The sequence below is a fragment of the Ambystoma mexicanum genome, chromosome 14 (assembly GCF_040938575.1).
Source record: "Ambystoma mexicanum isolate Mex_15411 chromosome 14, UKY_AmexF1_1, whole genome shotgun sequence".
In the NCBI taxonomy this organism is placed as follows: domain Eukaryota; kingdom Metazoa; phylum Chordata; class Amphibia; order Caudata; family Ambystomatidae; genus Ambystoma; species Ambystoma mexicanum.
Genome location: NC_090940.1, coordinates 39,984,786 through 40,012,536, shown reverse-complemented (window position 1 = coordinate 40,012,536; position 27,751 = coordinate 39,984,786). Strand labels below are relative to the sequence as shown.

The 27,751-nt window shown below is 47.5% G+C and overlaps 1 protein-coding gene across 7 annotated transcripts in view; it reads right to left on the bottom strand.

Annotated features, from left to right (window-relative positions):
• The window catches only part of HECTD1 (HECT domain E3 ubiquitin protein ligase 1), a 1,011,111-nt gene that overhangs the window by 167,325 nt on the left and 816,035 nt on the right, over positions 1-27,751 (bottom strand). For all 7 annotated transcript variants that reach the window (XM_069638480.1, XM_069638479.1, XM_069638478.1 and 4 more), the window contains one exon: positions 2,514-2,715. In XM_069638480.1, the coding sequence (XP_069494581.1) occupies positions 2,514-2,715 (202 nt within the window). The remainder of the gene's footprint in view (positions 1-2,513; positions 2,716-27,751) is intronic.

Here is a 27,751-nt window from a genome sequence, read left to right as displayed (position 1 = left end):
TGTAACAATGTAAATATAGTTTATCCACTAACTTGTTTTGATTCTGAAAAGTAATTTTAATCTTTGGATATGCTTCGTACACAATTCCTACACCCTGAAGTGACTTCGATCACAAGGGCAGTAATCACACTAGTTATACTTTGCAGATTCTGAGGTTGCAGAAAAGAAAGGTTAGGGAAGGAAAAAGGTTGAACAGTTTCTCAGTATATGTGAGGACAACTTGAATCTTCTAATGAAATCTAGATAAGCCTTTCCCAGCATTAATAGTACACGCTAAGCTACCACCTATGACGGACAAACCGTATCAAATTCAATGGACTAGAAGAGTCTTTGGGGAACCAAGACAGCCACAGTCAATTGGGACACAGTTTATGAAGCTGAGGCACTTCTTAGATACAAGTATTGCACAAAGTTAGAGAGTTTGTAGAAAATCACGTGTAGGGTTACAAGCCGTTAAGCCTGTGAGAAGAGAGTTGAAATAAACTCTAAAAGGTAATCGAATGAAATTCCCAACTGTCAAGAGCAAAGCAAAACAAGGCAATAAGGTAAGTACCCTAAGCCTAAACGGTACCTTTGGTTTGAAGAAGAGTGGTTCAGCTGGATTCTGTCTTGCTACAGCGGTGCAGACCCTTGTACCTGAGCCTCAGTCGTGGGGACAACAGGGAGGACGTCTGAAGGGCTCCTGCGGTGGTACTTGGGAAGTCGTCTGCAGCTACAGGCTCTTTTTCGGTTCAGCAGCACTTCACGGTTTCAGCGCTTAGCAAAGAGCACTGTGGCGGAGCTTGGATTCCGGTTGGACTCTTTACTCCCTCAGTCCTGCACTCTGGATCTGAGTTCCTTCTTCGGGATCGTCCTTAGGAGTCTCCTGGAGCTTTTAGCCTGATTAGTTCTGCGGCAGACATTACACTCTACTACAGAAACTCGACCCCTGGCATTGGGTTCTTAGAGCAATGAAGAAGCACAGCCAGTTGGGGATGGTGGTCCAGTGGAGTTCGTCTCTGGTTTAGCTGGTCCCACTAACCCAAGGGGAGAAGTCGTTCCGTCCTGAGCTTCTCGGTCGAGGTGGAAAAAAAAAAAACCAGCACAGCAGCAGGGCTCCAACGGGCAATTCAAAGGTCCAGGAGGATGCAGCAAGCTTCGTTCACCGTTTATTCGTCAGGTGTTTCGTCGGCTCTACCTGTAGTCCCAAAACCCTCACCTTTTAAGCAGGTTTCTTCCATTCATGCACAACCTAGTTTGTCAATCGCACAGCAGGGTGGCTGTCTTGAAATGACAGCCACCCCTCTTCAGAAATAGTTTCATTCAGGCATTCCTAGAGACGCTCCCTCACATCCTGTCCTTCCAGACACACTGGAGCCAGGGGAGGGCTTCAGGGCTGAAGCCCACCAAAGGCAAGCCAAACAAAGGGCTCAAACCTGTCAACGTACATCGTAAAAGCCAAGAAAGACCCACAAACAGAAAATGGTGAAAAAGACGACAAAGTTCACCCATGGTGCTGTACTGCAGTTGAGGGTCCAGCCTGCGGTAGAAAAGCACAATGGTAGGAAAAATTAAACCACTGCCACCAGCCATTTAAAGTAGCATAAAAATGTTACATGAGAAAGTAGGAAAAAGGGCTACTAAGTAACCCCCAGCACTCAACATAAGATGGTGTGTGCTGGACCTACAAAGAGAAAAGGTAAGGAAAGTCAATTTCACTTTACTATTCTTGGGAACTGTAGTTCACACAAGAAAAGGTATTCAAACTTTAAGAGAAATCTAAAGTATTTCTCTGGGACACTGCACAGAGGGTGATGCGCGTCACTATACAAAAAACAGATGCCTATGGAGCTTGTCAGACTCCAAAAACAATGAAAACTAAATCCTAATCAGGTAAAAACATGAGTGAGAAAAAGGTCCCACTCACTCAGGAGTTAAAATCAGTGTTAAGTCCAGCAAATGTGCTGTGGGTCTCTTAAGGTTGAAAGGAATTAGCACAAAAATGAGAATTCTCCCTAACAGGTGTGATGTGTAATTCAGTTACTACTACTTTTGATTCTGTGCTTGTGTTACACTAGTAGATATGAATTGTTTATGGATTTTATAATATATTGTGTTGATATGTTAAGAATGAACTGTATTTGATGTATTACCCGTTATAGAATTAATGTTTGTTAAAGTTTTAATAAACTGGAAACACAAATACATTTAAAATAAAAAAAGGTTATAAAGCGTTTCCTTGTGCCTCAAATTACCAAGTTTCCCTCCTGAGTGTTTAGCGGAGGAAAGTACTCAGAACTTGAGGAAAACCATATTGCCAAGTGATGGGTCACTCTCACCCCCTGAACTCAGTTCTATGGAAACCCCCCTTATAGAACTCTAGCCCAGGAGTGGCCTCTAGCTGGAAGTCTTCTTGGGTAGTGTTTTATTCAGTTTTGTGGAAATTGTCTGATGAGGTTCTTCTTGGCCTAGATGAGCTTGTGCCTAGTGCTGCTAGAGAGCAATACATTGCCATGTGTATTGATCTGGCATACCTCAAGTACAGACTTTCGATCTGCATGGATCTGCATGACGTTCTCTGCCCATTCCGTTAGAGAGTCTCCTCGCGGTACCTTCACCCGCTCGTGCTTCAGACGACCGACCCGGAACTCGCCTGCATCATCCCGTCTGACTGCACTGGTGGTCCTAGTGCGCTCCACTGTTGCCTCCCGCCGGTTCTGCAGCCAAACTATTGCTCTATGAAGAGGAAATAGGACTGATTACATGTAAGGTATACAGTACAATAGACCACACAGCCATGAGTTCCCAGGTGTTTCTCTGGATAACAGGAGTAGTTCTATGTGAAGGGACATGCTGGGGGACTAATGAAGAAATTGTCATATCCGGGGAAATGCTCTTCCACATGAAGGGACAGGACCGACAGTGGAGAACAGGGTGCTATATAATCAGGCTTTAGACACTTTACAGGGCTTAGGTTCATCCGTCTCACTTGGACCACAGAGTAACAATTGAGGTCACCAGGCCCCACAAGGGGTATTCTGGTACAACAGCCAAAACATAACTCAAGAGGTGAGAAGGTTTGTTGAATGAGTAATCAGAACAAATGAATTGGTCTGCCTCTCTTATACCAAAGTCTCAATAGTTTGTTCTTTGTCACAAAACAAGACGCACCTCGCTGGATTGATACACAGTGGATGTATTTAGAGGTGAAGACCTACTGGTCTATTAGCACACAATTCAAGAATTGCCCATTTTGGTACAAATAACACATATGCAATATTACAACTGCCGGTAAATTGAGGTAAATGTAAACTCAAAATCCGAATCAATGTCATTCAGTGAAAACAATACAAAGCCTACTATTGTGTGAAACACAACAGGGGTCAATACGGTGATTACACAAATTACAACAAAGCAAACATGAACAAATGCAAAGTGTTCACAATTAGGCACTGTACTAGTGATTGCAAGAATTGTGGTTTGTTAAATGATACAGGAAACATTTTGATACAAAATAAAAGATGGTCTACAGATTATCTTAAGCAACACAATCATTAAATAGGCGTTAGGTATAAAGTCCACTTTTTACAACGTGCGAAAGACCCTTCACTTTTTGCTGGCTTTTTGGGTTTTGAGATTTGGGGTTCTCCTAGCCAGGCTTAATCGCAAGACTGACAGAGTGTATATTAGGTAGAATTTCCATTTCTGTGCCAATTCTCTTTAACCTTAGAGACCCCCAGCTCTTTAGCTGGACTCATGTCTTTTTAATTTTTACTCCCGAGTGAGAGGGGCCACCCCCTCCCCTCCCCAAATCCCCCACTCCTTCATGTGTTTTTCTAACTAGGAATTTGTGTTTCTTACCGTTAAATGGATTATGGTAAACTCCATAGGCATATGCTTTTTGGCATGGTGACAGCACCTTTTGTGCAGTGCTAGAGGGAAGCAAGGAAGTTAAGGAGGGAGGGTCCCAAAACTTCCCTGTCCTTTGTCTCTAGGTGTGCCAGAGTGAAACCAGTTCTGATTGGCCGGCTGGCTGCTCGGGAGGACAGCCACCCTGCTGGGTGATAGACAGAACCTGCTTAAAAGGTGAGGTTTTTGGGACTAGAGGCAGAGTCGACCATTGGAGGACAACATCCGATGAAGCGAAAAGACGCCAACAGCACCCTCCTGGACATGCGAAGTGCCAGGTGAAGGCCTGCAGCTGTGCTGACCCCGTTTTCGTTTCGACTGGGAAGACACCCAAGGGATGACTTCCTCCCTTGGGCTGGTGGGACAGACTAGCCTTGAGGCAAGCTTCATTTTGGCGCAATCTCCGACTTGCAGCGACTTTCCAAGGCTGCAGAATTGCAATGCCCCAGGATTACTGACCATCATAGAGTGCATGGTCTTTGGAAGTGCAAATACGGACCAAACTTTGTGGGCATCCAGAGGTCCCTACAGAAGCATGAAATCTTCCAGAGTCCCCTCATCAGAGTCCAGGACCGAGGGATGAAGTAACTTCCAACCAGAGCTCTTCGTTCTTCTTTGGTGCTGAGAAAAATGCGCCAAAACCACAAAAGGCAGCTGAATCAAGGAGAAACAATTGCTGCAGAGTCCCTCTCCGAAGTGCTGCCACAGTAGCCTGCCAGACGTCCTCCCTTTTGTCACCACAACCAAAGATCAGGAACAAGGGTCTGCTGCACTGCAACCAGAAGGTATCCAGCTGGAACAACTTTCAATTCATAGGTACAGCGGGATTGGGGTATATCGACCTCTTGCCATTTGTGGTGCTTCCTAGCTTGAGTACTATTGTAAACCCTTTTGAGTTGACCTGAACTCCCTTGCACTGGCCTTCTAGCTTGTTATTCTTCAGGGTGGCTAAGCTTGAGGTTCTGTGATTTTCTACTCAACTACTGACTATTTTAAAATATTTTCTAAGAAGACAGCATCAGAACTTTGTAACTGGCCCATTGACTTTGGCTGTCCTGGCTCCCTAAAGGCTCCTCTTCTGAACCTATTGGCTTTGGCAGTGCTTGTTCCCTTACAGGTTTTAACTGTTGAACACTGGTATTGCTGGGATAAGAGACTGCCTGCATCCCTCTGGGAGAATCTAACTGCTTTAGTATTTTCTGATCTAACTAAATATTTCCCTCCTTCAAACTCATAATGGTGATCACAAATAAGTTCTAATACTGACCTTAAATGACGTCACTCAATGTGCTGCAAAATGTTTAGCATAAGAAAAGTTTACGCACCTACTTTATTGCTCTTGTTGATTGAATCCTAACTTTGGGATTAATGTTACTTTTGCTGCTTTTCAAAGCTTGTCTAATTATCCTTGAGTAGACTCAAATAAATATATATATTTTTAAAATTTGTATTTGGTTTATGCAAATTAAACCTTTACAAAATTTAAAGTAACATTTTCACGGTATTAAAACGAACAATTACAACATTATTCCAATTATAAAATTCATCAGACACAGTACACAATATAAAGTACAGTCCATATTGCATTTCAGATATCCTTTCTTTTTAGAATCCCTCTACAGTGTTTTCCATATTTCAAGACTTATACATATTGTTAGAGCGTGAGAGAGAGAAAGGCCTATAAGTGTCTCCAGTAGATAATTAGGGCTCTTGACATAGATTCTTTACAGTACTAGTTTGTTCTTTCTAAGGTTGCCAGACCGCACACTTCTACTAAAAAGGTGACCACTGCTAGCTTTAGTGAGTTTGACCTTCCATGTAGCATATACCACAATAGTAATTCAGTATGGACCCTGAAGGGGTCATGAACACATTTTCCAAACACATTTATTCTCTGTTTGACTATTGTTGCGCAGTGTAAAAGAAGATGTTCAAGTGATTTGGTCGTGTAAGCGGAGCGACAAAAGCGACAGGACATTTTTTTGCCCGTAGCCGATCAAATCTCGAGAATTTCCCCAGTAGGGAGGACATTGAAACGGAAACGTAAGCAGATTGCTCTCCTGTAGGATCTGGAAATTTGACTAGATAGGACTCCAACGTACCTAGCTTTTTCCCCTCTGCGACCAGTTGTTTATAGATCTTAGAGGCAGCCACCTTTTCCGTGGTGGTGACCCAGTCTGACCATTGCAACCGTTTTTTTCACGCCCATTGGATTAACAAATCGCATTTCACCTGAGACATCGGTGGTATTAAGGAGATCTACACAATCTTTCTGTAGTCTCAGCATCCATACTGATTCACCGATTCCCCTTCTCAGTCTATCTCCCAGTAGTGTATAAAGGGAGTTGTTTTAGATACCATTAGATTCCAATATAGTGCCATTTTTTTCCATTTCATTCTCATATTTAGTGAGATAAGGCCTAATTCATAGCGAATTGCAGATACAGGAACACTCTGGGGCAGGTAAAAAATAATTTTCCGCCAAATCTTAGATTCAATTTTTTGTACCAGACAAGATGTTTCAAACGGTAAAATGTCCATGCCGTATGTCAGTTTTGGTACAACTTTCAGGTTATAGAACCTAATGAGGGGAATGATAGAGGATTTACAATATTTGCCTGAGATCTTCCTCATTTGGAGAATGAGCTCATCTGTTTTCTCCAATAAAAGTTCCAGTAAGAGTGTATCGATATAGTCCCAAATATAGGGAATCCCAAGTAGCACTATGATCTTACTTTTACTAGAAGACATGTATTTATTCGCCATTTGTATTTTGGAATTTTCGTCATGGAGGTAAAGGATATCACAACAGACTTCTTTTCATTTATCACCGATGCATTTTCTTGCGCATATATTGTTAGTGCCGTACGTTTTCGCTGTAAACCCACCGGGGCATTATCGACCAAAAGAAGGTCGTCAGCATAGGCGTTCCAACATATTTTAGTTCCCCAATCTTTGGAGAAACCAAGGAAAAGCTTGTAAGGGGGACATTTGCATCAGTAGTATAAATATTAAAGAGAGTAGGGGAAAATAAACACCCTTGTCTGAGACCATTAATAGTTTGGATTATTTTTAAAAGATCACCAGACATGTTTAGTCTCACCTGAATTGCCGAATCTTCATGGAGATTGATGAGGACTGTCAATAGATGAGACGGCAGCCCCATTTGGGCTAGTTTTGTCCAAAGTCTCACCCTGTCCACCTTATTAAAGGCAAGCGACAGATCTACTGATGCCAAGTATATAGGGGATGCAGTTTTTTTACATGCCTTTTCTAAGAGCAAACAAATAATCAGTCCTCCTATTTCAGTTCCCATCCCTTTACGAAAACCGAACTGCGGGGGGGGGGGGAGGATAGGATGTGATTGTATTCCGCCAATTCCTCTATTCTCTGTAGTACTAACCCTGCAAAGATCTTGGAATCAGCGTCCATAATTGAGATCGGACGGTAATTTGTCGGGAAAGTTCTATCCCCCTTTTTATATATGGGCACGACATATGATATCCTCCAGGACTGAGGAATTGTCTTGGACTGTATAATAGAGTCAAAGAGGATAAATAGCTATTTCGCCCAATATTCTGGAGTTTTCTTCAGGGTATTATTTGTTAGCCCGTTAGGGCCAGCCGCTCTTGAATTATTTGCCCTCTTGATCTGGGATACAACCATCAGAAATGCTTTTACGGTAAGTAATGCATTGTCTTCTGATGTTTGTTAATCTGCTTAGAATCACATGCTTTGCATAGACTAGCGAGCAGTACCCGGAGTTGGAGGTGGGTTGTGAGAAGGAACAGTAGAGAAAAAATGTCTTAATACTGCTTGTCCCGCCTGGGAATCAGATCTAGAGTGAGCATCTAGACAGTAGTGTTTTGTAAAGGTGTGTACAGAACTCCAGGTTGCCGCTTTGCAGATGGACTCAAGGGGAACGTTTGCAATGAATGCTATGGATGCCCCAGTGCCTCGAGTAGAGTGTGCTCTTGGCTAGAAGGTTAGTTCTATTTTAGCAAGAGAGAAACAGAGTGATGCATTGAACAATCCGTCTAGATGTAGTAGACTTTGAGACTGCATCTCCTTCTCTTCCTGCTGCAACCGAGACAAAGAACTGATTAGTCTTTCTCAGTGGCCTAGTTCTTTCCATATAAAACATGACAGCTCTGCGCACATCGAGTGTATGCAGGCTCTTTTCTCCTAAATTGGAAGGGTTTTGAAAGAACGTTGGTAGTTCTATTGACTGGTTGACATGGAATTTCGAGATGAATTTCGGTGCAAACCTTGGGTGCGTGCGTAGAACCACCTTATCTTTGTGAACTGTTACGAAGGGGTCTAAAATAGAAAGAGCCTGTAGTTCACTTACTCTCCTAATGGAGGTGATAGCTATTAGGGAAGCAGTCTTAAGAGTGAGGTCCTTAAGAGTTGCCTTGTGCATGGGTTCAAAGAGTGAGCCCATGAGCCTGGTAAGTACCACATTATGGTCCCAGCCGGGAGCTGGGTTTGCTATCGGAGGGTGTATTCTCTTTACCCCCTCCATGAAGGCTTTGATAACTGGGACTTTCCACCATGAAACCTTAAGTTGAGAGGTGGTGTATGCAGAAAGTGCCGCTAGATGGACTTTAATAGAATTGAACACTAGACCCGAGTCCAGTAAATGGGTCAGGTAAAGGACAATTTGTGTGGGAGAGCAGAGAACTGGGTTGATGCTCTTACCTCTACACCAAATGACAAATCTCTTCCACTTGCTAGAATAGCAGTGGCGAGTGTTGGGTTTTCTTGCTTCTCCGAGAATGTCCATGCATCTCTGTGGGAGTTGTAAATGGCCAAATTCTATGACCTCAGGAGCCAGGCTGCTAAGTTCATGTTCTGTGGGCCTGGGTGTAGTGTCTTGCCCTTGTCCTCTGACAGCAAGTTGTACAGCAGGGCAGTTTCACTGGTGGGGACAGGGACATCTCCATCAGGTGCACAAACCATGGTTGGCGGGCCCACATCGGGGCTATCAGTATCATGGTGACTGGTTCCTGGTGCATATTGTGCACTATCTTGTTCAGCAGAGGAGTCGGGGGGAAAAGCGTAAACAAATTATCCAGAGACCGTTCCCCTTGCAGCGGTCCTGTGGGTATCTGGAGGCGTAATCGAGGCACTGAGTTCTCCAGAGTTGCGAACAGGTTTATTTCTGGGAAGCCCCATTATGTGAAGACGTCGAAGACGATGTCTTCGTGTAACCGCCATTTGTACTCTGAGGGCAGAAGGAAGTCTCTGCTGAGTTCCTCTGCCCTCAGAGTACAGGGGATTTGAGTTCCCCTGGTACATGTTGTGACAATAGGAACATTTTGTGTCTGTGAGCCCACTTCCAGATGTTCTGGGACAGCTTGGACAGTCCTGGAGAGTGAGTGCCCCCTTGCTTGTTGAGGTAGTACATGGCTGTGGTGCTGTCCGTGAGGACCATCACTGTCTTCCCTTGTGGGTGTGTCTGGAAGGCTTTTAGTGCCTTGAACACCGCAAGTAGCTCTAATAAGTTTATGTGCTTGGAAGCTACGCTCGGAGTCCAAACTCCGTGGGCAGTCTGATGGGATAGGTGAGACCCCCATCCTGTGAGGGATGCGTCTGTGTTTAGAGTGGCTTCCACTGCGGGGGTGGCAAATGGTTTCCCTATTACCAGGTTTTCCTTCGACCACCACCGTAGCGAGAGAACCAAGGCCTGCGAGACCACCACTAGATCGTCCCATTGTCCGCTGGCCTGACACCACTGGCTGTTGAGCCACTCTTGCATTAGGCGCAGGCGCGCGTGAGGTACCAAATAAATACATGACGCCATCATTCCTAGCAAGCGCATTGCTTTGCGTACTGTCACCTCTCGACCGGCCACATATTGAGGGATCTGAAACAGCATATTTTGGACCCTCTCGTTGGAGGGGAAGAAAAGGCCGTCCTTTGTTCGAATTAGAGCCCCTAGGAATTGTTTGATTTGGCTGGGGTCTAAGCTGGACTTCTTCTCATTGATGGAGAAGCCCAGTTGGAACAAAAGGTCTACTGTCTTCTGGGTGTTTGAGAAGCATGTCTGGTAGGACTCCCCTGTTATGAGCCAATCGTCGAGGTAAGGGTATACCGGTATGGACAACCTGCGCAGGTGGGCCGCTGCCACTGCCAGTACCTTCGTGAATACCCTCGGTGCAGACACTATGCCGAAGGGTAGCACTCTGAACTGGTAGTGTTTGCCCTCCATCATGAACCGGAGGTATTTTCTGTGCGCTGGCAACATCAAAATATGAAAGTATGCATCTTTCATGTCTAGTGTTGTCATGTAGTCCCCCTGAGATAGCAGGAAAATTATCCCCTGTAATGTTACCATACAACATTTTTGTGGTTTTACAAGTTTGTTCGCTGGGCGCAGATCTAGTACAGGGCGCACGGTTAGGTCCTTTTTGGGTACAAGGAAGTACACTGAATAAATACCTTCCATTACCTGAGATAGGGGCACGACCTCTATTGCTCCTTTCTGTAGCAGCTGTTCTACTTCTTGCAGGAGGATGACGAGGTGTTCTGGTGACAGGCAACGTCCCCTTGGAGGTCTGTAGGTGGGGGACCGATTGAACTCTATACAGTGCCCGTGGGCTACGGTTGACAATACCCACCGGTCTGATGTTATTCCCTGCCATGCTGATAGGAACAATGTTATCCGGCCCCCAACCGGAGACGCATGGCAGCCCTGATTAGAAGGCCAGTTGCCCGCAGTGTAATGCTGTTGCCGCTGCTGCTGTTGGCGTTGGCCACGAAAAAAGCACTTGTTCCCAAATCCCCGCCTGTTTGGAGGCTTTGAGATTTGGTCTAAGGTCTTTATGGTGTCGAATTCTTTTTTCACATTTTCCAGTGCGTCGTCCACTGCCCTTCCAAAGAGATTTGACTCTTCTATTGGCTTATTAATGAGTGACGCCTGCGTTTCTGCCTTGAAACCGGAATTGCAAAGCCAGACGTGACGCTTCAGCAGAATTCCCTGCACCAAAGAACGGCCAGCAGTTTCTACCGCATCAGGAGTGTTCTTAATGATGCTCTGGTTGACCAGAGCTCCTTCTGTAACTGTAGCCAGTAAGCGAGTTCTTAGAGGTTCAGGGGCTTCGTCGATGTCCTGCTTAAGCTTTCCCCATTGAGCATCAGCATAGCTTGCCAACAATGTATTATTGGCAATCCTAATTGAAAACGCTGCCGAGGCGGAAATTCTTTTGCCCAAGGCATAAAGCTTTTTCCCTTCTTTATCTGAGGGTGCCTCGCTCTGACAGTGGAACCCCAGCCCTCTTCCTTGTGTTAGTCACCACTAAGGAGTCCGGGACTGAGTGACCCCTGATATATAATGGGTCTGACTGAGAGGGTGAGAACAATTTCCCCGATTCTTGGATTGACCCCTCTTACCAGCGCAGGGGTGGACAGCGATGGGGTGAGTCGTCTCTTAACCGAGGCGAGGATAGGAATAGTTTGACTAGTGGGAGGTTTTTCTTTAATAATCCTTTCGACTAAATCAGTATCTGGGGTGACCTCCCCAGTTTCAACTTCAAAATGCGCTGCTGCCTTCCTCAGTAGCGCATTGAAGGTGGGCTGATCGTCTACTGGAGATGGGTTCCTGACTGGTGTGGTCTGAGGAGAAGAAATGTCTATAATGTCGGGGTCTGTAGACCCTGATGGCGACTGCCAGGGCTGTGAGCCACCTTCACCTGGGTCCTCCTCGTAGCCCTCCTCACCTATTTAGTGTCATCATAAAAACCCTCTTCCTCTTGTTGGTTTTCATTATTCACAAACTCTTCCTCTTCCTGGAAGTGAGAGTCCTCTTCAGTGAGGTCGTAAGAGTTCATGTCTTCCTGTAGGGGGTTAAAGAGCTTTGGGTATTTAGCCCTTGGCCCCTCCTGGAGAACCTCCCTAGGCCTCTTGGGTGTCCTATTTTCTGGGATGGCCATGAACCGGTCTAGCTTGTCCATACATGACTGGAACCCCTCTACAGTCCAGTAAGGTAGGCCAGAGCGGTCTGGGAGTGAAAAGGGAGTTTCCTCTCCCTGTAGTTGCTTAGTTCTGTCCCATAGCGTTGAAGATAGAGTCCCTTCGTCTTCTGAGAAACCTTCTCGCTGGCTAGGGTCTTCTGTAGACGGTGGGAGCTGTCCCAGCCTACCCTCCGACGTCCTCGGCGTTTCTTTGGCCTTGTGAGCGGTTTTCGACGTGTCACCCGCCGCCCATCTCTGGCCGTCTTTAGAAGCTATACATGCGAGGCTTTCGGCGATCAGCTTCTCCGTCGAGGGATTGCTCGCCGTCGCACTAGGCAGTGACGAGTCTTTACTGGCAACGTACGCACTCTTGCGAGGCGCGTCGCCTGAGGATTTGGGGTTAGCGCCCTTATTTACAGAAAGCCCCGTCGCAGAAGCGGGGAGGGCTTGCGACCCTTACGGTCGGCGGAAGACGCTGGTGGACCCGACGCCTCCGTTGACGCTATGACTGCCTTAGTCTTCAACGAATGCGTGCCATGGGGTATGTGTTTTTCTGTGTTCGTCCTTGTCGCCGGGGTGTTCATCCCCATAAGCGGGGCATGAGCCGGGCTTGTCGGGGCTGGGGACGGACGACGAGGAGCGGGAACGCTCCTTCGAGAGGTCTACAACCTCCGTTGCGGAGGCCGTGTAATCACTGTCCTCATCACATTCGGTGGCGGCGGCAGCTGGCGAGGAGTCAGACCTAGACATCGCATAGGCTGCCCACCTTTTGACCCTGCGGTCCTTTAAAGTTTTGGGTTTAAGTAACTTACAGGCCGCACAGCTGTCCTCTTTGTGATCGAGGGGCAAGCAACGGTTACACCGTTTATGCTTGTCCTTCCAGGTAAACTTGCCCTTGCAACGCAGGAAAAACCTAAAGGGCGTCCTCTCCATAGCTGAGGGCATGAAATGTGATTACGACCTCGCAAGAGAGGGAGGGGAAAGAGAAAGGCATTCTCAGAGTGAAACAAAGAAATGACCAACAACCCCACTCTCCCTACTGTGTTAGGCTGGCAAGGCCAGACCACGTGTTCGACAGCGCCGAAGGATCTCCTCCGCTCGTCCCTCCGTCGAAGATCTTGCTCGGCGGAGAACAGCTTGGCAGCTACGTCGAGGGAGGGATCGATGTGATAGTTAATAATAATAAACGACTAAGGGTCGAGGAAATGATTTTGCAATGTTGCTCGAGGAGTTCTGCATAAAGGCGACCAATAACTAGGCGGAAAAAAAAAACTCTGAGGGACCTTGACGCGTGAGGGATTGTGGGTACACTGCATGTCACTATAGGGATTAGTGTTACAGACACGCCTTGTCGACGTCCCCTTTTCGACTACGAAAAACAAAATGAAATACTCCGCAGTGACCACTGGATGTCGGACTATGCACAGCATGTGATTCTAAGCAGATTAACAAACATCAGAATCAATATTCTCAATCGTAAAAAGTCGAAGCCCCAAGACCCCTTTTTTATGAGCAAAAATTCATGCGTCATAGCCGTTTTGCCCTTGTAGAGAATTGCAAAGTGTTTTCCCCAGGTATCCGTCTGTACATTAGCCGATTGAAGTATAACCTGTCTTTTTTCAAGTGCGTTTATTAGCCCCCAAAACTCACGGCCCGAAGTCCCCTTTAGAGCTGCAAGCATATCGATATTTTGCAGGACAGACTTATGATTTTTCAACCAGTTTTTTTTGGTTTGTTTAATTTTAAGAATTTCTCTCTTTTCCGTCTCAGTCGTATTGGTTTTCAAAATAGATCTAATTTGACGATTTGCAAGATTTTTTTTTTGCCTTACCAAAGGGTCAGGTTTCAGAGTGCCATATTTACTTGGTTTAACTGATCTTCCTATCAAGTTTTTAATATTCTCAGTATAATTCATGACCGAATAGCACTTGGTTTTAATTGACAGAGACATTCTGTCAGTCTTGGAAGAAGACTGTGTTGAGTTTATCAACATTTCCTTTGTGCCAAATTATGCTATTTCCACCGCATGACACTATCGAGTGTATCTGCTTTATAGTTTGTTTAGGGAGTCTGTTATTTAGTACCATTTTGATTTCCAAAAATCTGTGGTCGCTCCTATTTGTGTCAGTTATATGGAATTCTGAACATATTACTGAAAGAGATTTTGACATGAAAATATGGTCAATATGTGATTTATAAAGGCCCTTCGACCATGTGAGGAATTGAAATAAATATTTATAATATAACTAAGCGTGTAAGTGTTTACTTGGATACCTTTATTTACTAATTTCATTGTACAGCTCTACAGCTCACATTACCCCTCTTAAGTTAAGCCTGGCTGCTCAGTCACTCTACCAACTTGTGTAGTACAGGCTTATTTTAAAAGGTGGGTTACCCAATACCAAGAGATAAAGGAACAAGTTACTTACCTGTAACTGTTGTTTTCCAGCATGGGTATGGCATGGATTCACATGCTTATGAATAAAGAATACATAGCAGTACACACATGCACAAAAACGGGAGGTGGCAAGGCTCAACATAATCATCTTTTACCTCCTCCACCAGGCTTACCTTCAAGCGAACAGGTTGCACAGCACTGTTTGGCCGACTCTGGACTCCTAGCTGGAATCCCTGTCGACGCAGTAGAATTTTGTGAAGGTGTGTGTCAACCTCCACGTCGCAGCCCTGCAGATGTCCAGCAGGGGCACACCAGACAGGACTGCTGTTGTAGCAACGATCGCTCTGGTAGAGTGGGCTCTTGGATGGCCAGCCAGCGGTCGGGTTTGCCAACCGGTGACAGTGGGTGATACAGCCGGAGAAGCACCTGGAAACGGAAGCCTTGGATAGGGCCATCCCATGGTTCACAGGACCAAAGTTCACAAAGAGCTGAGAGGTTTTGCGGAAAATCTTTGTGCGGGCCACACAAAACTTCAGTGCTCTAGCCACATCCAGCAAGTGCAAAGTCCTTTCAGCCGGCGACGAATGCGTCGGAAACACAGGTAACACCAAGGGCTCGTTTAGATGAAAGTCCGATGGCACCTTGGGCATGAAGGAGGGGTGCGTCCGCAGCACTACCCTCTTCTCGTGGAAAGTCCAGTAAGGAGGTTTACAGGAGAAGGCCTGGATCTCCCCCACTCGTCGTGCACAGGTAATGGCCACGAGAAAAACTTTGACAAAAACTTGAGTAGAGCAGAATTCATAGGCTCGAACGGAGGTCCCATTGGCCTAGTAAGCACCACATTGAGCTCGCATGCCGGGCCCGCAGCCTTCACTGGCGGGAACAAGCGGAATAGTCCCTTGACAAATTCCTTGAATAATCGGTGCGACCACAAGGATGGTCGTCCTGGGGATCTGGTGTAGAGGGAGATAGCCGCCAGATGAAACTTGATGGGAGTCGTGGGCCAGTCCCGACGAAAGCAAATATGGAAGTACCTGAGGAGCCTTTACCCTCAGTGGGCTGATCTTCTGGGAATGACACCAGATAGCAATTCTCTTCCACTTGAGTCCGTAGCATTTCAAAGTAGAATATGCTTTAGCCTTGGTGAGAACTTCCTTGCAGTTCGCCGAAAGATCGTAGCCAACAAATTCTAGCGCTGCAGAAGCCAGGCCTTCAGGTTCAGAGACCTTGGATCGTGGTGAAGAATGGTGCCTCCTTCCCGGGCGAGAATATCCGCGACCACTGGAAGCTTGACTGGTGGCGCAGTCAACATGCTGAGAAGGTCTGGGTACCAGTTCTGCCACGGCCACGCCAATGCGACGAGGATCATCTGGCACCAACACTGTGAGTAGATTGATGACTCCAGGTAACAGCAACGGAGGGAACGCATAAAGAAGAACAAGTTACTTCTTACCTTGTAACGTTCTTTCGACGGGATGTTCCTCCGATGTATTCCTCATCTTAGATATCTCCTTCCAGCTCTGCTGGCCTCGGAAATTTTTTTCTCTAGAGGGCGCTGCGCGTCGACGTCCTCCGAGTCGATGTCCCTCGACAGCCGCCGTATCGACGTCGATGTCATCCTGCCTATAAAGGCCGCACGCAGCGTCCGTTGCTCAGTTCCGTTTTGTAGCCCACAATAATACTTTCTGGACTAGACTAATCACCCTGAAGGAGCGTAAGCTGCAACAACACGGGAAGTAGAACTGCGGGGATGGATGGGAGGGCCGATGAGGAATACGTCGGAGGAACATCCCGTCGAAAGAACGTTACAAGGTAAGAAGTAACTTGTTCTTCGAAGGGATTGTGTCCTCCGACGTATTCCTCATCTTAGATAGGCTCCCATAGCAGTATTCTATTATTGGAGGAGGGAGTACTGACTTCACGCTATCTTCTATTGATGAATAGAATGCAGTACAGCCCTTCCAAACCTAGTCTCTTGACTGGAGGAGGAATCCAAATTGTAAAAACGTGTAAAGGTATGGACAGACGACCATGTAGCGGCCACACAGATGTCTTTAACCGGCACGCCTCTTTTGAGGGCCGATGAAGCTGCAATACCTCTGGTCGAATGAGCCCTAAGGTTTTGAGGGGGCTCTTTCCCTGCCAGTTTATAACATTCCAGAATGGCTAGAATGATCCATCTGGAAATGGTCTGCTTAGTTATTGGTAACCCCAGCTTGTGACCTGCGTAACCTACAAACAGCTGGTCTGCCTGTCTTATCCTGGCTAGTCTACTGATGTAAAAACTTAAAGCCCTTCTAGGGTCTAGTCTGTGTAACCTCTCTTCCTCTTTCCCCGGGTGAGGAGAAGGATAGAAAGATGGTAGGGTAATCTTCTGAGTGATATGGAATTCAGAAACCACCTTTGGGAGGAAATTAGGCTTCACTTGCAGGACAACTTTGTCTTTGTGAATTATATTGTGTGAGGGGGTTTACAAGAAAGAGCTTGTAATTCGCTCACCCTTCTAGCAGATGTAAGTGCCATTAATAAAACAGTTTTAAGGGTAAGGAATCTTAACGAACAAGAATGGAGTGGTTCGAAAGGTGTGCCCATCAGGAAAGTTAGTACTAAGTTTAAATCCCATAGGGGAACTTGGAATGGTCTTGGGGGATAAACATTGGTTAACCCCTTTAGAAACTGTATTACCAAGGGTAATTTGAAATAGGATGGTTCTTCCGCAGTGCGCTTAAAGATGGATAGCGCTGCGAGATAGCCCTTAATGGTGCCAACTTGAAGGCCTGAATTCGCCAAATATAGAAGGAAGGACAAAACCATTGGTGTACCACATGAAAAAGGGTAGAAATTCTGTTCTCTACACCAGCTGCAAAATCTGTTCCAATGGCAGTGGTATAAAGACTTTGTTGCTGGCCTCCTTGCCGAAAGCAACACCTCCATAACATCATCAGGGAGGTCCCAATCCTTGTACCTCAACCTTTCAGAAGCCAAGCGTGAAGGTTGAGGGTTTTGATGTCTGGATGGAGAACCTGACCTCCCTTCTGTGAGAGTAGGTTCTCTCTGAGTGGAAGTCGAATTGGAGGGCAGATGGACAAGTCTAGAAGGTCCGGGTACCACGTTCTCCTGGCCCAATCCGGGGCAATTAGGATCATGGTTCTCCGGAATCTTCTCAACCTCCTGATCATTTGAGGAATGACAGGGACCGGTGGGAACGCGTACAGAAGCGAAAACTCCTAGTCCACTATGAACGCGTCTCCCAGAGCTCCTCTCGGGGAAATTCCCTTGAGCAGAACAGATCGCATTTCCTGCTGACGCTGCTGGCGAACAGATCCACCTGAGGGGTTCCCCAAAGGGCGAAGATCTCTTGAAGGACTTCCTGAGCTAGTTCCCACTCGTGGGAGACTGTGCTCTGCCTGCTCAGAGCGTCCGCTGTCAAGTTCTTCTCTCCGGCTAGGTGAACTGCCGATAGAGAGATTCCTTCTTGGATTGCCCAAAACCAGAGCTGCATCGCCTCTCTGCACAGGGGTAGTGATCCTACGCCTCCTCTTTTGTTGAGGTAATGCATGGCCACTGTGTTGTCCGTCATTATCAGGGCGTTTTTCCCTTGTACAGCTGGCAGGAACGCCTTCAGCGCAAGTCTGATGGCTCTCAGCTCCAACAGGTTGATATGTATTCTGGACTCCGATGGAGACCAACGACCGCTGATGGTCAAGTCGTTGGCGTGGGCTCCCCACCCCGTGAGTGAGGCATCCGTGACTACTGTTATCTCCGGCCAGGGTTGCCAAAAATGTTCTCCTTTCAGAATGTTCTCCTGACAGGCCCACCACTGAAGGTCTCGAGCCACCCTGTCGGGAACCTGAAGAAGATCTGTCATTCTCCCTGAGAATTGTGACCACTGAGTCCTCAGTGCCCACTTGAGGGATCTCATTCTCAGGCGAGCCTCTGGCACTAGGAAAATGCAGGATGCCATGAGGCCTAGCAACCTCAAAAAGTCGAAGGCTGGGAGACGTTGGGCATCTTGGAACTTGGTAACCATCTGTAGAATATCTTGACCCCTCACCTCTGGTGGCGAGGCTTTTCCCAGGGAAGTGTCCAGGATCGCTCCTATGAACTGGAGTCTCTGCGATGGTATCATTTGTGACTTCTTTAAATTGAGGGAGAAGCCCAGTCTGTGAAGGGAGTGGCACACGTGATTTAGCTGGATCTGAGCTTGTTCCGAAGAGACAGCCCAGATCAACCAATCTTCCAGGTAGGGGTAGACATGAATCCCTTCCCTCCTTAGACTTGCCGCCACTACAGACATTAACTTGGTGAAGACCCTCGGGGCGGTGGTCAGCCCAAATGGCAGTACTCGAAATTGATAGTGAGAGTTGCCAATTGCGAACCTCAGGTATTTCCTGTGTTTGAGATGGATAGGCACATGGAAATAAGCGCCCTGAAGGTCCAGAGATACCAACCAGTCCTTGAACTGAAGGGCCTGGAGGATCTGAGAAAGTGTGACCATCTTGAATTTGTCTTTTCTGAGGAATTTGTTCAATTCTCGCAAGTCCAAGATGGGTCTCAGTCCTCCGTCTTTCTTTGGAATGAGAAAGTAAGGGGAGTACCAGCCCTTGTTCCTCTCCGCTACAGGTACCGGTTCTATGGCACCTTTCTCTAGCAGGTCCAAAATTTCCTGCAAGAGGAGCGGATCTGGAGCTTTCTGAGAGCTGATCCCCGGTGGATGAGACTGAGGTATACGTAGGAAAGGCAGGCAGTAACCTTGGGCAACTGTTTCCAATGCCCAAGCATCTGACGTGATAGCCTGCCATTCCGCCAGATGTTGAGTCAACCTGCCTCCTACAGGTGTTCTGTGAGGGAAGTCCTCAGAGTGGTTTTGGGGCGACTGATGCCGATGCCGATGGTAAAGAGGCACCTGCTGTTGCTGCGGCCTTTGAATATCTACCCCGTCCACCTCGGGTAGTTCTTCTTTGTCCCCTTTGAGCCGGTCGTCCTCTACCTCTTCCGAATGCGGAGTAGAAGCGAAAGGACTTGCCTCTCGCAGAGGTTCCTGTGGGACGAAAAGGTGTCTGACGGATTGCAGCGCCTAGGGATTTTGCTGCTGCTTTTGAAGTTTGCAGTTTTTCTAAACTGTCATCCGCCTTTTTCCCAAACAAAGAAGAGCCATCGAATGGCATGTTCAAGAGCCTGGCTTGCACATCTGAAGCAAAACCAGACTTTCTCAACCAAGCAAATCTCCTGGTTGTTGTACTTGCCGCCATTGCTCTGCTGATACTGTCAGCCGAATCAATGCCCGTCTGGAGGGGTTTGCACATAGCGTCTTTACCGTCCTGTATGATATTCAGGAACGCCTCCTTTTCTTCTCCCTCTGGGATGCAGTCAGCCGCTGTAGAAGCACACTCCCAAAGTGTATGGCTGAATCGAGCAAGGGTGCAAGTAGCATTCACAGATTTTAACGCCATGCTACATGCCGAAAAGACTTACTTTGCCATAGCATCATATTTTTTATCGTCCCTGTCCTGTGGGACGGTAGGATAAGCCGTCTTGACATCGGTAGAAGATGCTGCCTGTACCACCAGACTTTCTGGGGATGGGTGTTTTGACAAAAACTCCGGGTCTGTAGAGGTACCCTGTATTTTGTAGACAGTTTTTTATTTACTGCCGGGACGACATCTGGGGTTTCCCAGTTCGTCATAATCTTCCTCTGAAGAGCTTTATGGAAAGGCACCACAGGATCCTCCTGTGGGCCTTTATCAAGAATATCCGTGAGGTCATCTTGTTGGAAAGATTGTGAAGGTGCAGACCACCCCATAAACTCTGATCCTGGCCATTAAGGCTCTATAGGGGGTTTCAGCATGCTCCCCCGGGTCTGGCCTAGCAAACTCCACCTCAGGGGAAGTGTCTAACCCACTTGCCTCATGTAAGGAATCATGAAGATCCTTTAACCTGCGTTCTTCAGAGGAAAATTCCTCTCTAATTGGGGTTACAGGTCCCTGCAACTCAAATGTGTCTTCCTGTTCAGACAATTCACCCTCTTCCAAAATTGAGGACATAGTTCTCAATTGTTCTGAACTCATAAAGGGTGTAAATCCCATTTCCAAGTCAGAGGGTGCCGCACTTGTCATTATCGGCCTCGAAAACGTCAATGCCGAAGGCTTCGAGCGTGGCGTCGAAAACAAAGGCGGAGGCCTCGATGACCTCGACAGAATTGGGATTCTACTCGACAACCTCGAAGCCATCGTCATCGAGGACCTGGGGATAGTCACTGGGTGTGTCGTGACCGTGACTTTTCCTGGCGTTGACGCCGGTGTCGAAGCTGGCGTCGAGCCGACAGACCCGTGTGTCGAAGGTCCCTTCGACAACGGCTTCGAAGACACCGACCTCGGCGTCGACGGAACCCTCGTCGACGGAACCTTCGAGGAAGGTTTGGAGGTCATAGTCCTACTCGAGGGTTCGAGACGCGCTCGAGAGGTTTCCTTCGCCGGGTACTGCGACTCGCGACGTTTTTGACCTTCGGGTCTTTCGACCAGAGCATCGCTCTCGGCAGTCTTCGAGGGGGTCAAGGCCGCTTTCTCGAAGACGCTCATCATATTTTTGCGGAATTCCTCCCATTCAGCCCGGGAACTATGTTTCGTGGGGCAAGGGATTCTTTTTGGTGAAACAGAGGACGAGGAAGACGGAGAAGGGGATCTTCGACGTCTCCTCTTCGAGTGCTTCGATTCTCGAGGAGTGATGGGACCCACTCCGAGACCTGGAGCGCGAATGGTGACGAGGAGACGAATGTCTCGACTTCGTCGACGAAGAAGAAGCTTTACAAGTCTTTCCTTTCTCCAGCTTCCCCCTACGCTCCTTCAGGGCCTTAGCTGTCATGGACATACAGTCCTCGCACTCCGAACAATGGTGTTGAGCTCCCAAACACCACAGACAAACTCTGTGAGGGTCAGTCAGTGACATCTTTTTTCCACAATCTCGGCATTTTTTGAAGCCGGATCGAGGAGTTGTCGGTTCCGACGAGGAAGCCATCGAGTACGGATCGAATAACTCGAGGTAAATAGGTTTAATCTGACAAAAACTGAGCAACGGTATTCCGAGGCACTGAGTAAGCACGGAAAAACGGAACTGAGCAACGGACGCTGCGCGCGGCCTTTATAGGCAGGATGACGTCGATACGGCGGCTGTCGAGGGACATCGACTCGGAGGACGTTGATGCGCAGCGCCCTCTAGAGAAAAAAATTTCCGAGGCCAGCAGAGCTGGAAGGAGATATCTAAGATGAGGAATATGTCGGAGGACACAATCCCTTCGAAAGAGGCCTTCCCAAGGGAATGAGAATGCGTCCCCCACGCTCCCCTGCTGGCAAACCTCCGGCACTTGGTGTTTGTTGCCGTCGCAAACAAGTTAATCTGGGGATTGCCCCATTTGCGGAACAGATACTCCACTAGGTCCTGCCGAAGCTCCCACTCGTGGCACGACCTAAGTTCCCTGCTGAGAGAGTCGGCAACCGCGTTATTGGCTCCTGCCAGAAGAAACGGGATGAGGAACATCCCCTGAGCGACGGCCCAATGCCACAAGTCCTGCGCTTCATTGGCGAGAGCTGGGGACTTGGTGCCCCCTGCTTTCTGATGTAAAACATTGTTAATGTTAAAGGACATTTGTACCGCGCACTATCACCACCGGAGTGGTCCCCTGGCATTCTGGCGGCTCTGAAAGAGAGGGGGCGGGGGTTGGGTTAGTGCGAGGAAGGAGGAAAAGTGCAAGAGAGCAGTGATGTGCTGTTGGCGGCCTCAGCCCGGTGGGTCTGTTGGCTGGGCCTGGGGTGTTTGCGGCCAGTAGACGTCGTGTACTGTTGTGTGAGTCTGTGTCTTTTGTTTTGTTGTTGCAGTGTAGTGAAGTTTGTGCGGTTTGTTGTGCTGTAGGTTTTGGTTGTGTTGGTTTGGAATGTGAGGTGTATGCAGAGGGGAAATTGTTAGTGGAGTTGGTTAGTTGGCATCTTTGTCCTGAATTGAGGCGCTGGGCGTGTGTAGTCTCCCCTGATGCCTGTCCTGATCTGGGTCCCTCTGACATTCATGGTTCCTTAATCCTCTTGTCCCCACCTCTATCAGGCTCTCTTATAACCCCACCTGTCCTCCCTTCATAATCCTGTGGCCAGTGCACCTGCCAATGTCAACGAGTCAGGCTGTGTGCTAATTGCCAATATCTCAGCAATTCCACAACACTGTGGTACCTGGTGGTAACTAAGGGGCGGGTGGGGTAGTTGACTTGGTCTCCGTGCATGTTGCCTGAGTTCCAGTCTATCTGGTGTCACCCGTCCAGGTGCCGTGGGAGCTTCCCCGTTATTTCTAGGGCTGTCCATGTCCTTTCCAGTTTAGTCATCCTTTTGTCCGTTTCGGTTTTCAGTTTGGGTCAGTGGTGTTGAAGAGCCAGGTTTTTAGTGATTTCCTGAATTTTAGGTGATCTTCTGTGTTTCTAATTTCTTTTGGGATGTTGTTTTTTTGCGGCTAAGTGGTCGAAGGAGGTGCTTCCAAGTTTTTTCTTAAGGTATGGTTTGATTTCCAGGCGGACTTCGTTGCTTGATCGGAGGGTCTTGTCGGTTTGTAGATTGTTATTTTCTTTGGTAGGAATTCTGCTCCTTGTCCACTGATTGCCCTGTGCATTATGCACATTGTTTTGAAGGTGATGCAATGTTTAACTGGGAGCCAGTGTAGTGTTTTTAGGGCTGGGGTGATGTGGTCTCTTCTGGATAGTTTGAGTAGTCTTGCTGCTGCATTTTGGATCAGTTTCTTCAGGTGGTGTTCTGGTATTCCGAGGTAGAGGCTGTTTGCATAGTCGATTATTGACATGATTAGGGCGACGATAGTGAGTGTTTTGTGCGTGAAGGAGAGGAAAGGTAGAATTCTTCTTTCCGTGTGGAGGAGGAAAAAACATTTCTTCACAGTTGCATTTATTTGTGGTTCTAAGGTTAGGGTGTTGTCCATTAGGTCTCCCAGATTTTTTACTACCTTAGATGGTGTTGGTGCAGATCCCATTTCCGTTGGCCACGGGATGGTGTTTTATTTCTGTTGATCTTTAGAGACGATCAAGATTTCTGTCTTTCCTGGGTTGATTTTCAGGTTGTTGGCATTCATCCAAATGAAGACTTCTTTCAGGAAGTCGATTAGGGTTGAATGATCGGCATCAGTGTCTTTGATTTTGTAGATTTGAGTATCATCTGCGTAGTTGAAGCATGTAAGGTTGTATTTTTTTTAAGATTCTGATGACCGGAGTCTGGTAGATGTTGAAATATAGTGGAGATAGTGAGGATCCTTGTGGCACTCCACAGTCGTTAACTCGTGGAGTGGATTTGAATGGTTTAATGGTTTCTGTTCTTTTTGCTAGGAATGATTTGTTGTATTGTATTGTATTGTGGTGGTATTGTCGGCAAAGACCCGCACCACCTTGCCCTTGAGGGACGGCAGGAACGATTTGAGGGCCCAAAACACCACCCGTAGCTCTAGCACGTTGATGTGCAACTTCTTTTCCTGCGGCAGCCACAGGTCTCTGGCGTGAAGACTTCCGGTATGGGCTCCCCATCCCTCCAGGGAGGCGTCCGTCGTTACCGTCTACCGTGGTGGGGTCTAGAAATCCGCACCTCCGGTCAGATGAGAGAGCGGATGGATACCCCACCATTTATCGCCAAACTGAACCCCTTGTTGAGTGCGATCTTGTCCTTGAAGCTTCCGGACACTTGAATCCAACGGGCGTCGAGGAACTCCTGTAATGGCCGCATAGGTAGCCTACAAAGTCGGATGAGGTAAATGCATGACAACATCATGCCGAGCAGAGACTTGATGGCCCCTCACTATGGTGATCTTCAGAGCGAGCAGCGGTTGCACCTTGCCCAGAATGGCCGCCACTCTCTCCTCCGATGGTGACGCCAGGCATGACACCGTTCTGAGCCGGGATCCCAGGAACACGGCGTACTGCGATGGAGTCAAGCAGGACTTTGCATAATTCACGAGAACCCCAGATAAGTCAGTAGGCGGACGGTCCTCGCCATGTGGTCGATGGCAATGCTCCTTCAGCTGGGCCAGATGAGCCAGTTGTCCAAGTAAGGGTAGAGGTGGATCCCTTGCAGTCGCAGATGTGCCGCCACCGGTGCAAGGCACTTGAAGGCCCTTGGCGCCAACTTCAATCCGAAGACAAGGGCCTTAAATTGGTAATGCTTCCCTTGTGTACAACGAAGCGCAGAATCTTGCGGTGTCCCTTGTGGATAGGGATGTGGAAGTACGCATCCTCCAGGTCCAACGACGACAGAAAGTCTCCCTCTTCTAGCTGTCCGAGCACATGCTGAAGAGTGACCATTTGAAACTTCTGGGACTGGGTGTATTTGTTCAGTCGTCTGAGGTCGAGAATGGGCCTCCAGCCCCCGGTCTTCTTTTTCACAATTTTCACGACGAAGTACCTGGAGTATACTCCGGAGCCCCAGAAACCGCTTCGGGATGAGCTCTATCACCCCTTTCAATAGCATGGGCCGAACCTCCAACAGCAGCCGAGGGACGAGGTTTTCCTGATGGGCCACCGGTGGTATTTGGGGACACTTCCGTTGAAACTCCAGGGTGTGTCCGTGGGCGAAAGCGTCCAGCACCCAAAAGTCGGTGGAGATGGTCTTCCACACACCGACTAAGTTCGCCATCCGGCCTCCCACCGGCGTGCACGGGTGGGGACCCGACGTCACGGCCGGTTCATTCCTGCTTGGATGTCGACGGGCAGCCTTGGGGTCTCTGTGTCAGGTCTCTGGGTTTCAGAAGGCGTTAGTCAAGTATTACTAGTGGCCATTATGTTTATTAGTTTGGAACCTCAGAAAGACTGTCCATCCGGGGCCCCTGTCTATGTGGCCCTTTAACGTTTGCGTTCTTGGCTTGATGACCATGACACAAAGGGCTGTGGAGTTTTGGACTCCTCCCTCGCTTCCTGCCCTCACAGACTGGAGCCTGGGCAGGGGGTCCAGGGGACTCCCGCCAAAAATAAAAATCGCACAAAGGAATTTCCCACCCTGGATGTCAGGGAAAGAAACAAGAAACAACAAGGAACACCAACATGTCAAAAAAAGAAGACTGACCATTTTGGTAAAATGAGCACCTTTAGGTGCCTTTACTGCAGCTGTGCACAGCGCCTACGGTAAAGGTGCACCAAATTAATACAAGGTATCCCTGCCACCAGCCTTTGAAGGTAAGCTTGTCCCTGTAACAAGATTGTTGCAGTTTTAATGTGAAAGGGGATACATTGCATCTCCCCAGCACTCCACATAAGGAGGGGTGTGCTAGCTTTACAGAACTAAATGTAAAAGGAATCCAAAGATCCTTTCTACCCTTGGGAACTGTAGTTCACTCAAGGATAGCCAGAGAAAGTTTAAAAGGGGAGCCCATAGGGCAACCCAGCAACAACAGACACTTATTGCCAAAAAGTTGTTAAAGAGGATAATTTTAAAAAGCCACTAAAGTGTGTCTTAAAAATGACATCCATAAAAGAGTAAAATATTCTGTGAGTGTGGAAAAAAGGTTCCCACTCACAGAGGTGTTAAGGAAAAATATCCCACTGTTAGAGAGAATTCTCAAAATGTGTGAATTCCTCTCTACCTTAGAGACCCCCAGATGTTTTGCGAAACTTTCGGACTGTACTTTTTAATTCGGTTTGTTTTATGTTTATTTTCTTTGGTTATTGAGTTTTAAACAACTCCACAGGCGTCATCTTTTTTATTCACATCACTGTCATTGCAGTGACACAGGGAAGCCTTTAGGCTGTCCCAAGGTTTAAATACCTTCTCTGGGATAAACTACTGTTTCCCAGAGAACGTAAGGTCAAATAGACTATCTTCTTATAGAGTGCTGGAGGGGTTACCTAGTATCCCGTGTGTCTAGAAACTCATGTAGCAGTCAAATGGATCCCTTTTCTATCGAAATGGCTGGTGGCAGTGGTTTTAGCACAAACTACCATGATTTTTCCCGACCGGGAACACCGGTAGCTAAAAATCGCAAAAGCATGGTTTTGCAAGATGGTGCCTTAAGCCCCTTTGTTTAAACGGGTCCCGGTCTTCTTTTTTCGCCATTACTTTTTGGAAAGGTCCTTCTAGTGTTTGTCTCTGCGCGTAAAACCAGGTTTGGTCCCTTTTTTCATCGCCTTTGGCGGGCTTTAGGACTGATGACAGCCTCTGGCGCCCGAGTGTCTGGGGTGGGCAGGAAGTGAGGGAGGTGCCCGAAACTCCCTGTGCTTAGTCTCCTAGGAAACCCAAATGCACTCTGGCGTGATTTGCTGGCTGACTGTCCGGCAAGGACAGCCACCCTGCTGGGTGAGTGGCAGCTAGGCTGGAATGAATGGGAGGAAACTGGATAAAAGGAGAGTCTCTTGGCTTGGAAGGCAGAGTCGATGACAGGAACGAAAGAACCGAAGACGAGCTGGAAGAGGACGGCTGCTGCAACTCCTGGACCGTTGGTTTGCCCGTTGAAGCCCTGCTGCAGGTGCAAATCGCCAACTTCATCTCGACCGAGAAGCCCTTCAAGGACGACTTCTCCCTTTGAGTTGGTGGGACCAATCCACTCGTAAGCCACCTGGATACCATTCCCCGAGCAGGTTGTATTTTCCTCAGAGTGCTGCAAGAAACCGAATAGCCAGGGAGGAGGACACCAGTTTGTGTGCTTGACTACAGCTACCAGAATTGAAGATTTGCCAAATGCCAGCTTTGACCAGTCCCAGTGAAGTGCAGGAGTCCCCCGACGTCATCCCTCTTGTCCCCACGACTGAAGCTCAGGAACAGCGAGATCTGCAGGAACTGCCAGGAACAGAAGTCTTCAGTGGCATCTTTTTCTTCATTGTAAGGTACTGTGAAACCCGACTGCGAAAGTGCTCGAAACTTTGGAAACTTGCAGGCCTAGTCAGCTTGTGACCCAACATATGAACCTTTCTTTTACAAATTACTTCTGAGAACTTTGGCAAAGACCTTTCCGTTTAACTACCAGAACTGCTTCATCCTATACAAGACATTAGCCCATTGACTTTGGCCTAACCTATTGCATTGAACCGACTTCTCTGGTGAACAAACTATTTGCACTGTCTAAGAGTAACTAATATTTGTTTTTATTGACTTATGTCTTTGCTCCTACTTCAACATACTCTGAATGCCATTTTGCTCCTTCTTCAAAGTAGTTTAAATGTTTCAGAACCGTACAGTGTAAAGTACTGAAGTATATTTTTCGGTGATATAGATTGCATCCTTTTAGTGAATCTTTTATAACTGACTGTTGAATAAATTAATAAGTGTTTAACCAGGAAACCTTGAGTGTAAGAGTTAATTTGAATACTTGTGATTGTAGACCTCTGTGTAACATCCTTACAGCTCACATTCCCTCTTCAGATAAGCCTGGCTGCTCAGCTCCGCTACCAAAAACTGTGTAGTACAGACTTATACCAAAGGTTGGTTTTGCTTAGACCTGTAGTCATAGTTGTGTGTAGTGGTCCCAAAGGGTACTGCAAACAAGCTCTGCCTAA